The sequence below is a fragment of the Orcinus orca genome, chromosome X (genome assembly GCF_937001465.1).
Source record: "Orcinus orca chromosome X, mOrcOrc1.1, whole genome shotgun sequence".
Lineage (NCBI taxonomy): Eukaryota > Metazoa > Chordata > Mammalia > Artiodactyla > Delphinidae > Orcinus > Orcinus orca.
In genome coordinates, this window is record NC_064580.1 from 44,815,053 (window position 1) to 44,830,488 (window position 15,436).

Here is a 15,436-nt window from a genome sequence, read left to right on the forward strand (position 1 = left end):
CCAGAGCCACTCACAGTTCCTTAGATAACCACCTTAACTAATAATAATGGTAATAATAATAAACAACACTTTAATGGCACTTACTACGTACTGGGCATTGTTCTATTGTACTTTATGTATATTGTTTATTTCAATCTTCCTTACAACCCCTTGATCTGGGCATTATTATTTTTCCCACTTAATAGGATATTTTTCCATGGCAAAGGGAGTTAAATGACTTGCCCACGTACACCTAGCAGGTAAAAAGCTAAGCCAGAATTCGAACCTAGATTCTTTGGCTCCAGCACACATGCTCTTAAACACTAAGCCATGCACCCATCTGTTATTCAAATGAGGTTGTGTGAAAATCCTACTTGCTTACTGCTGCTCTATCTACTTGAAAAGGGTGAAAGGGTATATTTTTCATCAGGGTGTGCCTCTTTCTGTTTGAGGGGAGAGTGAGAATGGAGTGGGGAAACTACAAATCCAGTTTCTTTCTTTCTTATGGTCTGGGACAACCTGAAGAGGATTTTACTATCATCTCTCTTAATCCTGCATGGTGCAAAAACCTTTCAGGAACAATGAGAAAGCCATGTTGAGGGTCTAGCAGAGGTAGGCCATGATCAGGGCTTCATCTTCTCACAGAGGACAGGAGGGAGCATGGATAGCTGTAGCATCAGTCATTGCTTCAATGGCCCTACTTGCCTTCACTACCAGCGGCCCCCACCCCAAGCCCAAATCTTGGAGCTAGAGCTTACCACACCAACAAGCAACTTCTTTCTCCTTGTGCATGTGTCTGTGATAAATGGCAATAGGAACTAGTGGGAATTGTGACAATAGATAGCCGCTCCTTTGGTCCAAACCCATTCTTATGTGGGGCTGATGAATAGTGCCTCTGTGTTTTAATTAGGCTAAGGGGCAACCTAACCCTTGGAATTTCTTTGTAGAATGGAGACCAAAAACATTATCTTGCATGTTCATCACCCAAAGGTTAAGATTTTTGGGACTGGGTCAACAGAAACCTCAGCTTTGTCCTGGGTCAGTATGATGTAATAAGAGAGAAATGAGAGCAGGATCTTCCTCTTATATCCAACTGCTCTCCCTTCAAAGGAGAATAGACTGTGGACCAGCCATGGAATCAGGGTATTGGGCCCATAGCTCTTTAGTCTGCTAAGTACCACTCTCTACCTGCCTGAAGAGGAACCCTGGTCTCCATAACCCACCACTGAGGCTGAGAAAAAGCATTTCTGGGAGGAGGTGGGTAGGAGGATTCCTGGGCCAATGGACTTGCTATTTTTCAGTGAGCTTTCTATTGTGGATTTATGTGAATGACCAAAGCCTTATGACATTTCAGCAGTGACAAGCCCTTGAATACTTCCCTAGAAAATCCTCTGCTTTCTTTGAAGTACTCTCATCAGTAATCTCATCATAGGATAGCTTTCAGTTTGGATTTACGTTCTTATCTATTTCATCAAAGGAGAGAATGTCATGTAGTTTGATTATCCTGATATATTCTACAACATATTGGCAGTCTCTTGAAAGCCTCCCAATGACACTCATCTAAATTATCTTCACCAGGAGGATTGATTTTTGTAATAGTCACTCCTCCCGCCCCAAAATCAGCTCAGCTTTATATCAGGCTGGTAGTAGGGAATAGGGCCATCACTTTTTTTCCCATCAGTGGGCTGGTAGAAAATATTCACATGAATAATCTTTAGCATTCATTTGCAATGCTACTTTAAGTGGATTTCCATATGCACTTTGGGATCAAAGGAAACTTGGGAAATCTGAACTCTAAAGAGGCAACAGGTGGTTATGGCAACCCCTCCTCCCAACTAGCTCCCACCCCTGGCCATTCAGTCATTCCTAATCTTACTTACGCAAAAACTGTGGCAAAGGTTTCTACAGCTGCTTTCTGCCAAGGCAACTTGAGACAGATCAATTGTTTCAAAGCGTGCAAACTGGAAAGGTATAAGAGGGAGAGGGAAAAGGAACCATCTGGTTAATAAGGCAAAGAGACACTAAAAGGTAAACACACACACACACACACACACACACGCACACTATTAGGCATTTTTGGCAGTCATGATCCCATTATTTCTTTGGCTTGAGCTGGGATTTATTTAGCATCATGGTTTTTATTGATATATCATGGGACAAACAAAAAACAAACCAAACTAAACCAAAAACACAACTCTTCCCAAAACTTTTATGTGGATTTATAGGAAGGCTTAGGTAGTTCAGCTACCTAAAGGTTTACGCTGGAGAAGATAATGGGATATGGTCTACCTAGGGGCCTAGTGGAGCAGGTAAGGGTTAGCCACCTTAATGCTTGCCAACATGTTGGCCCATCTCCCCACAAAACATTTCCTGGTACCCACCCATTAACCCAACTGACAAGAATATATATATATTCTCTTACCGCAGGATGGTGTGCAAAGCAGAGCCTTTGTCCTCGAACCAGAAAATATCTGAGTTTCCACCTCTTGAAGGAGTTACAGTTCTTCAGCAGAGGTCCTTCCTTCAGTATTTTCTGAAAGATAGCAGCATAGTGTTGAGTAATTAGATCAATTTGCAAGACCATATCACTTGTCCTCTCATTTGAGAAGATCAGATATCTGGAAAGCTCTCTGTCACATATCTGAGGAATGGCTCAAGGTCCAGGCAAGAAGACGAGGAAGTTAGTTCAATCAGAAAGGGTATTGGTTACCCTCGGATAACACATTCAGGGTGATATAGGCTCTAAGTTTCTAAGGATACATGGCCCAAGAACCATGGAGAACATTGCCATTGGTGGTGGGAGGTGGGAAGGAGGGACGGAACACATAAATATAAGAACTACATTCCTAGGGAAGAACAAATGGTAGGGAAAGAGGCTGAATTCAGTAAAGGCAGATTTTCTGGAAGTCTCCAGATTGTAGGCCTGGACAGGGCCTTCCTCTCTGCTCTTTTAGAGTGTTCCTTTTAGAACGTTAAGTTGGATCACATTCCTTCCCTGCTCACAAGCCTCCAATGGCTTCCCAACACTTTTAGAACCAAATCCCAAGTCTTTACCATGGCCTTCAAGGGATTCATGATCTGGTGAGAGCAAAAAGGACACCAAAAAGGAACTACCATTTGATTACTTTCTTTACATATCTCATAGTCTGACCAACTGATTTTTCAGTTACTTGTCAGATAGACTGACTCTAACCAAGCATAGAGTCTACTTACCACTGTTACAATTGGGGAGGTTCTCAGTTACATTTATAGAATACAAATCAATATGCAAGTCTACCATTTGGGAGAAGTACTCAAACCCACCAAGCTGGAACAAAGCTCATGCTGAATGGACGAAGAGACAGACGTTAAGTCATCGGATCAAAGCTCTACCATGAATTCCATCCAACATCTAAATTAGAATTCACCATTTGGTGGTTGTGGAAGTGTTTTATTTGGCCCATCTGATGTTTTTTCAGTTTTTAATTAGTTCATAATATTTAAAAGGCAGAAATTTTCAAATAAAAATCCAAGTTTCCATTTTTTTAAAAAATCAGAACAGCTGGTAACAGTGGACCTATCTTCTCACATGGCAACAATCTGCTGGAACAGAGTAGCAGCTGCTCCCTTCAGATGGGGCACCCGACTCCAGCAGGTATTTAAGTTTGGAACCCTGTCTGAAAAATCTTTTGCTACTCCCATTCTCCCAAATATACACACATCTATTACATTACCTGTTCAATTATTTAACCAGTAAGTTAGTGCCAATGGACAGAACCTCTGTATGTCAATTGAAACGTAGTTCATAGCATTCAAAGTTTACGTGAATTGTCTTGATAACTTATGGGAGTTTCAAGGTTATTGTACCACCCTCGATATGTTTACAAAAGAATGGTGCCAAGGAGTCAAGACAAGAAATCAATAAGATCTTGTGGGAAAGTTGAAGGTGGCATGGAGACTGAGAAATTACATTTAAATTGTTGAAATTGAGTCATCAATGAGAAAACAACTCTTGTGTAGACAATGTGATTACATCACTCTTTCCGTTCTCTGGTCAGATAGCCTATGGAATACACTCTCACTTATGGTGTTTGGTATTCTCTATCCAACCTTCTCACCTTTATGCCATATATTCTTCTACACTAAGTCTTCATGAGACCTAGACAGTCATATTTACCCCTTTCTGCTAAAGACTTAAGTTCAAAATTTTAACTGCTCCAACTTTGTACAACTGAAGCCACACCCATTCTGCCCCTTTCCCAAGTTATTCTACTTTGTCAATTACTAAACGCTTCCATTGTTCTTATTTTATCATGTATAGTATCCCTTGTAATAGCCTATTTACAGTTTTTGGCTGAATATTTTACCCTTCCTTCCATTTTCAGTTTAAAACCTCCCTTCAACTATTTTTTCTTACCCTTGCTGCCATGCCTAGCTCTCTTCTTTCAGGAGTAGGATGATGGGGTGAGGTGGCAATGATGAAACAAGGAAGAGGATTTGTTTCTCCAGAAGATTCCCACAACCCTGGGCCTTCTGGTTCCTTCAGAAAATTCCCATACCCTGTTCATTTGACATACTAAAGTAAGTAGAATTCAGCCTCTTCTCCCCAGCTACTTCCTTCTGTCAACCCGTAGTAATGAGCACTATTTAATTCCCCTTCCTGGTACTTAAGAAATGTTCCCTTTTCTTCCCTTACTTGTGCCCTGCTAATAAATAACATCCTGTTATCCATCTAAGGACACAGCAAACCAATTAATTAATTAGTTAATTAATCCATTAATCTGAGGACACAGCAAGTCATCAAAACCTTCAGTTCCCATTCCATGAACTCAGCATTTGTCACAGTCAAGAAAACAAAGACTTCATGGTGCATCTATAATTGGATAGAGTGCTTCATTTGTATTTTCTGAGCTTCTACTATTGACTCTACCTTTTGCTAGGCCCTTCAGGGCAGCTAAAGAAGTTACAGGCATATTCCCTGTCACAAAGATATGGAGATATGGACAGTGGGAGTGGAGAGGGAGGGAGACAAACACGAGGTTATGTGAGCTCAGAGAACCATTTGAAAAAGCCCTGGGTCTTCCCTGGTGGCGCAGTGGCTGAGTCTGCCTACCGATGCAGGGGACACGGGTTAGAGCCCTGGTCTGGGAAGACCCCACATGCCGTGGAGCAACTAGGCCCGTGAGCCACAACTACTGAGCCTGCGCGTCTGGAGCCTGTGCTCCGCAACAAGAGAGGCCGTGATAGTGAGAGGCCCGTGCACCGCGATGAAGAGTGGCTCCCACTTGCCGCAACTGGAGAAAGCCCTCGCACAGAAACGAAGACCCAACACAACCAGAAATAAATAAATAAATAAATAAATAAATAAATAAATAAATAAATAAATAAATAAATAAATAAAAGCAAAAAAAGCCCTGGGAGCTTCATGTTCATTGTGCTAAATGTTTACCTCCTGGTTCAAATGAGAGGTTCCACTAAGACAGTGGCTATCCACTCACACATCCTGCCATTGGGTACACCAGCCAAATCACAATTATCTCCTCTCCTTTCCATGATATTAAACTGGTTGCTTTGTATGCACTAGCTTTAAGTGCAGGACTGTCTACTCAATGCCCATAGAAGGCTAGCTGGTAACAGAAGTCAACAACCTAGCAGGGGAACTGAGGAGCCCAAGCCCAGCTGCTTCTAAGTTCTAGGTGATTGTGATTGAATGCTGACTGGTGTTACCAGTTCATTCCATTTTTCAAGACAAGCTGGCAATCCAAGTGAAAATTTGTGTGAAGTTTTGGAATATGGAAATACTAGCTACTAATTAAATTAAAACAACAAAAAACTTGTGAGGGCCAAACAAAACATGGATGAGGCCAAAATCTGCCCATAGGCAACCAATTTGCAATTTCTGAACTATAACTACTGTGAATTTCTCAAGATGACAAAGTGAGTGAGTGGTAGGTATTCCTGGCGATAGAAGAGGTTGCAGTGTATGAGTTCAGAGTTTGTGTGCGAGGAGCCTGTACATGTGAGATATATATTACCAAGTTGGTAGCAGATAACTTTATTTATGTATTGGAGGGAGAAAGGTTAGAAGACAATATAAGAGTTTCTTAAGTTCTAAACACAGGCTCTATATTGTCAACTCTGAACTTCTACAAATGTCCAAACCTGGGTTGGGAGAAGGTAAAGTTCCTGTAGTTTCTTTCCCTTTAAACTCTGTCCCCCTTTGGGAGATGTTTCTAAATAAACCATGGTTTACTTAAAAACCCAACAAGCATCCCCTGGAAGCCAGTTTAAACAAGCAGAAGCTAAAAATCACTCAATCAATATATTACCTCAAGTCAAGAAAATATGCAGGCAAATGAACCTTTACCTGCCTAGGGTCACTAAGCTTAACAAGGACATGAGACAAAAATTGGAAGAGACAAACAAACAAACAAACAAATACATCCTGTAAAGTGAGGCATTAGTAGAAGAGCCCTCGCCTATCCTGTAACAGGATTTTCACAGTGCTTTCCAGTTCCTGGTTTATTGCAGATAACATCATTTCATTGACTCCTTGCCACAACCATGTGGAGTGTTACTTCCAATTTCTAGATCAGTAGTTCTCCTGTTTCTTTAAAGTGACTGTCCAAGAATAACTAGAAGAGTAAGGAGAATTTACATGTATACAGCACTTTGGAATGGATAAAGTGCTTTTACTTTTGTTATTGAATCTTCCAAGCACCCCTCTGAAGTAGGTAGTGAAAGGCATCTAACTCAGTTCTGTCCTGTGAAAGACACCCTGAACTCCGGTTTCTTTAAGTGGCATATATATATATATATATATATATATATATATATATATATCATGTTTTTTTTTTCTTCTGGATGCTTTGGGTCTTCGTTGCTGCACGTGGGCTTTCTCTAGTTGTGGCAAGCGGGGGCTACTTTTCATTGTGGGCTTCTCATAGCAGTGGCTTCTCTTGTTGCAGAGCACGGGCTCTAGGTGCGTGGGCTTCAGTAGTTGTGGCACACGGGCTCAGGAGTTGTGGCTCACGGGCTCTAGAGCTCAGGCTCAGTAGTTGTGGTGCACGGGCTTAGTTACTCCACGGCTTGTGGGATCTTCCCAGACCAGGGCTCGAATCTGTGTCCCCTGAATTGGCAGGTGGATTCTTAACCACTGTGCCACCAGGGAATTCCCAGTGGCTTATATTTTTATTTCTACGACATTATCAACATATTTGACATTTTTCCTCTCAAGTAAGATTGTCAATGTTTGACATTTTTAAGATTTTGCAGCATCTTGGGGCTACAATATTTGTCAGAAGAATGCATCTCCAGTGTTATTATGGAAGGCAATGAGGAACGGGATTCTATACGGGAATTGTTTTTTGGTGGCCAAGTTTACAGGCACACAGCTAGTTCATAAAATGAGGCACACCTGTAACCCTCTTGGTCCAAGCTGTCACATTCCTGTAGCAATATTTGTGATGCTGCAGATAGGAAGAAGTTAGGAAGGGTCATTGGATCCTTGTACATACTGAAATGCCACGTGACCCACCTAATGCTTCTTAAACCAGAACATATTGCAGGCAGTTCTATGTGATATTAAAATCCGTCTCTAAAACTCTCAAGGCTGGAAGTTTAGTAGTGGGAGTGAGTGTGGTGCTGAATTCAATCACCACAGTCATCAACTGACTTCATTCAAATCCAAGAGCACGGGATTTATCGAGGCATAGTTCATTCAGGCCTTGAGTACAGCGTTCACACAAAATGTCTTTGCCTAACCTGTGGCAGCTCTTGCAGAGAAAGCAGTTTCTTTTTGCATCAACTTTAATAAGCCAATCCCCCAATTCATCATTCCCAGAAACTCCTGCACTCTGGTACCAGTGATCTCTCTCCCCAGTGCTCTGCAACTCAGCATGTACAAATTAATTGCCAACAGTGATGGTAAGCATTTCCCTTGCTCCATATTTATAAAATATATTCTATAGAATATCTCAACAGGGTCTATAAAGCAGTCCAATCGCCTATATATAATTAACACCTGCCTGCTGCTTAATTGGGAAAGGGCAAGTACAGCTGCTTCTATGACCTTTTCCTGTGCTCCTCTGAAATCCCCCAAAGCTTCTACTATCTGCTAGGTCTGTTTTTCTGTGGCTCGGTGGGTTTTTGATGTATGAGGCTTTGGAGGATTCTTTTGCCCTTTCCTAGCAAAAGAAGCCCCTATTACATAGCCAAATTGAATTCCACCCCCACCCAATCAAAAAGTAAGCAAGCATCATAACATACACCACTACCTGTTATTAGCTGGCTGCTCTGTTGTTTTACTTTCTCATGCGGCTCTTGGGAGGGAGGCTGGATCAAGTTGGGATGAGTAGGTTATTATTCCTCCAGTGAAAACCAGACTTCCACTATGAGCACAGCTAGAGAAGCCAGCTTTCTGTCTATGGCTCCAAAACCTGGAACATGTATTCTCTTTGCTTTGGGGGCTGGGGTGATGGGAAGAAAGCCATTTCCTAACACAGGACTGCCAAAGTTGATTCAGAGAAACAATGTTTGATTTGGTTAAAATGCAACTATGGGTGCTTTAGGCTTTAAGAAAGGCCAGGCCCTCTGCTTTCCTGAAAGCTTTACATTCCCCAGGGTCCTGTTGACATAGCTGGAGTCAGACAGACTGGCTCCAGCACTTACTAACTGTGTGACCTTGGGCAAATCACTTAACCTCTCTGAGCCTCAATTTCCTTGTCTGTTAGATGAGAATACCTTGCACAGCATGTGCCTGCTAGCCATTCTATAACTGTGAGTCCCTTGTGGATTGTGGAGGCAAGCACTCCATTCATCTCACTGCTGGGAGCTCCCCTCTCTGGCACTAGCAAGCCGGGCTGGCTAAAGACTGAAGCAGAAGAATGAGGAATAGGGTGACAAACTGTCCCAGTTTTCCCAGGACTTTCAGTGCTAAAACCAGAAGAGTCATGGGCAAACTGAGACCTTTTGTCACCCTAGCACTCAGGTGCTAGGTCTTCCTGCTGCTCATGTCTGCAAGGGCTATAGCTGCAAATCCCTCCCACTGCTTCCTGTGCTAAGGAAGAACTATAGAGCCTCAACCACATCCCTGCTCTCTATGAGTGAAATAAAAGACAGTTGAAAATGATGTTACATTTTTCTCTGACTATGTAAAAACTTTAGCCAGTTCTTCCATATAATTCCAAAGATATTTTATACACATATATTCTTTCTTCACGTAAATCATAACATTCTACGCATGTTTTGTCTCTTGCTTTCTACACTTAATATATCATGGAGCCCTTTCAATATCTGTACATACTGAGCTGCCTCATTTCTTTTTACAGTTGCATAGCATTCTGCTGTATGGATATAATATGATTTATTTAAACAGTTCCCTATTGATGGACAATGGTTTAAAATCTTATTCTATTACAAACAATACTGCAATGACTCTCTGTATATACATGTCATTTTGCATTGGTGTGAGTACATTGATAAGATAAATATCAATGGCTGGTAACTTTAAAACTAGTCCACTGGGACCATAAAGCCTAAAAAAGATATGTCTTCTCAAATCTCTCTCCTTTCTTTTTCTGTTATTGGAGTTTCCTAGGAATGGTAAGGACCATTAATTGCTTGCGGATTGGGGAGGAGATGAGCAATTTGGACCCAGGCTGACAAACTGCAGAAAGCAGTAACCTGGCTCTTGGTAATTGCCCTGGGACTAGCACCAGCCACAAAGTGGGAAGAGCTTGGCTGAGTCCTTCCAGACCTACACACAGGTTTGAACTGTGCAGCCTTGAACAAGCCATTTCACTGCTAGGAGAGATTATAAGTAACTTGGCTCTGGGTGGGGATACAAGCTTTGGTCTATGTAGTTCAAAGTCTGTGCTCTTGCCACAAAACAGCCTTTTAACTTTCAGAGCTAACCTGACCTTAGCAATGAGTAATCTCCCTCCCCACCCTGTTAAAGATGATGAAAATAGGGCCCCAGAGGGGCTACACTTCAAGTCAAACAGGAAATTTGTGACAGAACCAGTACTGGGCTTCTGGCCACTCTATTTCAGTGATGTGGGGAATCCTCTCTGACCTCCTTCATGTGAGTGGAGGGGTCTGGCCACTCTATTTCAGTGATGTGGGGAATCCTCTCTGACCTCCTTCATGTGAGTGGAGGGGCCCTATAACCACAGCCATTGAGTTTGCTCTATATTGGCAGCACCTCCTGGAACAGGTATATAGTTTTGAGGGGCTTCAGAGGAAGAGCATGGAAAGGGGTGCGAGGATACCAGCAGGAACATGGCTTGACTCCAAGACTGGGATCAAGAGGACAGACTGGGTCAGAGCTTTGGAAGTTTGAGAAGAGTGGCTAAGGGGAACGCTTCCTGCAAAAGGTTGGTTTTGCTCTGCAAATGCAGGGAAGATGAAAGGTGTCAACTAGGGGGAGGAGGATTGTTTTTGAGCCTTGGGAGAACCAAAATCTCAGAAGCAGGAAATCCAGTTAAAGGAGTGGTATAAGCAGAAGCTTAGCAGAAGACCCCTGTTGCTACAGCTGCAGTTGCTGCTGCCTAGAAAAGGAAGTTCTGTGGTCACACAAAGTCCCTAAAGGAAAGATATCATGGAATTTTGGACACGGGTCTTCAGCTTAACCAAGGTCACAGAGGCCAGGACAGCAACTATCATATCTAGTGTCACTGAATTACAAGGAATGACAAAACATGCCTGCTTCCAACTGCTTTCTTCCCCATCCTTTCACCTGACCATCAGCAGCCAGAGATGGATAGGTTCTTTTAATATCCTGTGGATGTTTCTTCTCTCAGAGACACTCCCCCCATTGCTTCTAGCCCTTGGGTCCCACCACCAAGCCACATGCCTTCTTTATCCTAACCACCTTCTGTGAGACCAGTGGCTCCTGTTCAGACTCTGGCGATGTCCTCATAGAAGCAGCCAAGGCAGCATCTTCTCTAAGTTTCTTTTCAATTATCCCACTCCAGAGGAAGAGAGTTGTTCCTGGATGACAAATGTCTGCTATTTGCTCTTGCTTTACATGCATTATCTCATTTAATGCCCACAGAAACAGTCCTGTTGGGGAGGTGGAGAAGTTGAGGATTAGAGAGGTTAAGTGATTAGTTCTAAGTCACAGTGAGTGGCAGAGATGGGGTTTAAAGCCAGGTCTGTTTGACTCTACTGCCTCTCCCCTCCAAATCCTAAGCATCTAAAGGATGATGGTCATAATGATCTGGCTTGGGTGTCAGGTCCAACCTGAGGATCACTTCAGTCCACTTATTTCTTCCCCTAGGGGCCACAATTTCACCTAGGAGGAAAAGCCATGGACAGTAATATCTGCAGATTTCCCACTTGTTTAGCTGAGAGAGACCATGTACTACAAATTATTTCACAAAGGGGAGGAAAAAAACTGTTTTTTGGAGAGAGGCCTGAAATGTCATAATCCCATATTTTGCATATTTTGATACTTTGTGACAATATGCTGGACCGTCTAGGAGCTCCTAAACGTGGGAACTTCAGCCTTTAGAGGTATTTTTAAATATTTGCAACCTAAGGCCAAAATGAACCTTGCAAGTATGCAAATATGTAGTTCATTTGGCTTCAACTCACTCTAAGAGCAAAGCAATGAAGACTCAATTGGTGCTTCCTGTGCTTTGGTCTTTAGAACTACCTCTTTCCAATCATGGCTTCAAGTGCCTATAATAAAGTAGGCGTGGTGAGCCCATATCACCTAACCACATGTTCTTAGGGAGTTGGGGACATTGCCTTATTGCCAAACTGGCCCCATGCAGATAGCTATCTGAAGATGCACACAGGATCTAAAACTACATTCACTAACAGGTCCTCTGGGGATGAAGTGGTTAGATAATAAACAGGGGATGTGTGACTTTTCATTTTTTTCTCAGCCTTATGAACTGGTGTTGACAAGAATCATGAAGTTGGAAGACAGAAACTGATGCTAGAACCAGTTGGTTTGCTTGCTTCTTGCAGCAATAGTAGTCTAGGGAAGATTAAATTCAGTAATTCACTAGTGGTTTTGTGTTGGGGGGAATGGGCAACCTGTGTGCATGCGGTGTGTGTGTGTGCTTGCCCAATTTGCCCCATTAGTGGTAGGTGAGAGCAGGAGCAAGGTCTAAGGTAAGGACACCTCAGGGGTAGGAAGAGCTTGGGGGCAGGGTGAGGGACAGACCCATGGGAGACTCCACCCAATGCCTAAAGCTATGGATAGCTTTGCTGCCTCTGAGCAGAGGACTGTCCCTGGCTGAACAAAATTGCCTCATGTGGAGGAAAGAGGGTATGAGGTATGGTAATTTGACAGCCCACAAAACCTGGAGGGAAAATGGAGGAAAGAGCTGTGATTGCAGGAGACACTAATCTGTCAAGGAGGAAACTATGTTGTGGGCCTTGGTTATAGAGAAATTACTGGCCAGGTAACAAAGTTGAAAAGCTGTGCCAGTTGGTAAAAGGAGGCCACCAGGGATAAGCTTTCTTGAGTAGTAGTAGCAGTAGTAATAGTAGTAGTAATATGAATTACTAACAGTTGGTGAGTCTTCACTATGTGGGAAGCACTGTGTTAAATCATGTTACATGGGGTATGTCATTTGAGCCCAATAACAATTCTAAAAAGTAGGTGCCATAACAACCTTCACTTTATAGATTGAGAAACTGAGGCTTAGAGAGATTAGGTAACTTCCCTTAATAGGTTAATAAATGGCAGAACTAATATCTCTCTTGAATTTTACAGGACATGGAAGACCAGTTATTCCTTCACTGAAAGAAAAAAAAGTAAGGTTTAAACCACTGGTCTTATTGCAAGATATACCCTATCCTATGTCAATTGACTGATGGAGGCAGAATGGCGGAGGGGGGGGAGACTGATGGTGTGAATCGCAGGTATTTGGTTCAGTTCGGGGTTTTTTTTTTTAACAACTTTATTGAAGTATAATTGCTTAACATTGTTGTGTTAGTTGCTGCTGTATAACAAAGTGAGGCCAAACCCTTTCCCTTCCCCAGGGGGTGCTGCTAAGCCCTGGTTGGGCTTGCTCACTCATCCACACCAAAGGATCTAATTCCGCTGGGCCCTGGGGTTTCACAGGAACAATTGCCTTCAACAATAGCCAGAAAACAAGTTCCACCAGTCTAGGCATTTGCAAGTGAATACAACTGTCTGGTGGGGGGCCCAGGGCCCAGGAAATGAGCTCTGTTGTGATTCTGGAGCAGAACTAGAAAAGTGAGCAGCTATGTGGCTAACAGGGTCTTGGTGTTCCAGCCAGGTGTCAGGCCTGTGCCACTGAGGTGGGAGAGCCAAGTTCAGGACATTGGTCCACCAGAGACCTCCCGGATCCATGTAATATCAAATGGCGAAAGCTCTCCCAGAGATCTCCATCGCAACGCTAAGACCGAGCTCCATTCAACAACCAGCAAGCTACAGTGCTGGAGACCCTATGCCAAACAACCAGCAAGACAGGAACACAGCCCCGACCATTAGCAGAGAGGATGCCTAAAATCATAATAAGGTCACAGACACCACAAAACACACCACCAGACACAGTTCTGCACACCAGAAAGACAAGATCCAGCCTCATCCACCAGAACACAGGCACTAGTCCCCTCTACCAGGAAGCCTAAACAACCCACTGAACCAACCTTAGCCACTGGGGGAAGACAGCAAAAACAACGGGAACTGTGAACCTGCAGCCTGCAAAAAGGAGACCCCAAACACAGTAAGTTAAGCAAAATGAGAAGACAGAGAAACACACAGCAGATAACGGAGCAAGGTGAAAACCAACCAGACCAAACAAATGAAGAGGAAATAGGAAGTCTACCTGAAAAAGAATTCAGAGTAATGATAATAAAGATGATCCAAAATCTTGGAAATAGAATGGAGAAAATACAAGAAATGATTAACAAGGACCTAGAATAACTAAATAGCAAACAAACAATGATGAACAACACAATAAATGAAATTAAAAATTCTCTAGAAGGAATCAATGGCAGAATAACTGAGGCAGAAGAACGGATAAGTGACCTGGAAGATAAAATAGTGGAAATAACTAATGTAGAGCAGAATAAAAAAAAATGAAAATGCTTGAGGACAGTCTTAGACACCTCTGGGACAACATTAAATGCAGCAGCATTCTAATTATAGGGGTCCCAGAAGAAGAAGGGAAAAAGAAAGGGACTGAGAAAATATTTGAAGAGATTATAGTAGAAAACTTCCCTAATATGGGAAAGGAAATAGTCAATCAAGTCCAGGAAGCACAGAGAGTCCCATACAGGATAAATCCAAGGAGACAAACGCAAGCCACATATTAATCAAACTAGCAAAAATTAAATACAAAGAAAAAAATTAAAGGCAGCAAGGGAAAAGCAGCAAATAACATACAAGGGAATCCCCATAAGGTTAACAGCTGATCTTTCAGCAGAAACTCTGCAGGCCAGAAGGGAATGGCAAGACAAATTTAAAGTGATGAAAGGGGAAAACCTACAACCAAGATTACTCTACCCAGCAAGGATCTCATTCACATTCGATGGAGAAATTAAAACCTTTACAGACAAGCAAAAGCTAAGAGAATTCAGCACAACCAAACCAGCTTTACAACAAATGCTAAAGGAGCTTCTCTAGGCAGGAAACACAAGAGAAGGAAAAGACCTACAATAACTAACCCAAAACAATTAAGAAAATGGTAACAGGAGCATACATATTGATAATTACCTTAAATATAAATGGATTAAATGCTTCCACCAAAAGACATAGACTGGATTAATGGATACAAAAACAAGACCCATATATATGCTGTCTACAAGAGACCCACTTCAGACCTAGGGATAGATACAGACTGAAAGTGAGGGGATGGAAAAAGATATTCCATGAAAATGGAAATTAAAACAAAGCTGGACTAGCAATTCTCACATCAGAACAGATAGACTTTGAAATAAAGACTATTACAAGAGACAAAGAAGGACACTACATAATGATCAAGGGATCGATCCAAGAAGAAGACGTAACAACTGTAAATATTTATGCACCCAAATAGGAGCACCTCAATACATTAGGCAAATACTAACAGCCATAAAACAGGAAATCAACAGTAACACAATCATAGTAGGGGCATTTAACACCCCACTTTCACCCATGGACAGATCATCCAAACTGAAAATAAATAAGGAAACACAAGCTTTAAATGATACATTAAACAAGATGGACCTAATTGATATTTATAGGACATTCCATCCAAAAATAACAGAATACTCTTTCTTCTCAAGTGCTCACGAAACATTCTCCAGCATAGATCATATCTTGGGTCACAAATTAAGCCTTGTGAAATTTAACAAAAGTGAAATCATACCAAGTATCTTTTCCGACCACAATGCTATGATATTAGACATCAATTACAGGGAAAAATCTGTAAAAAATACAAACACATGGAGGCTAAACAATATACTACTTAATAACCAAGAGATCACTGAAGAAATCAAAGAGGAAATA

General features: G+C 42.1%; 1 protein-coding gene across 1 annotated transcript in view; it reads right to left on the reverse strand.

Annotated features, from left to right (window-relative positions):
- DGKK (diacylglycerol kinase kappa) overlaps window positions 1–15,436 on the reverse strand; it is a 160,832-nt gene that overhangs the window by 107,231 nt on the left and 38,165 nt on the right. Inside the window, exons 4-5 of the mRNA XM_012537468.3 lie at window positions 2,402–2,512; window positions 1,860–1,940 (exon numbers count right to left, since the gene is read on the reverse strand). Coding sequence (XP_012392922.1) covers window positions 1,860–1,940; window positions 2,402–2,512 — 192 coding nt within the window. The remainder of the gene's footprint in view (window positions 1–1,859; window positions 1,941–2,401; window positions 2,513–15,436) is intronic.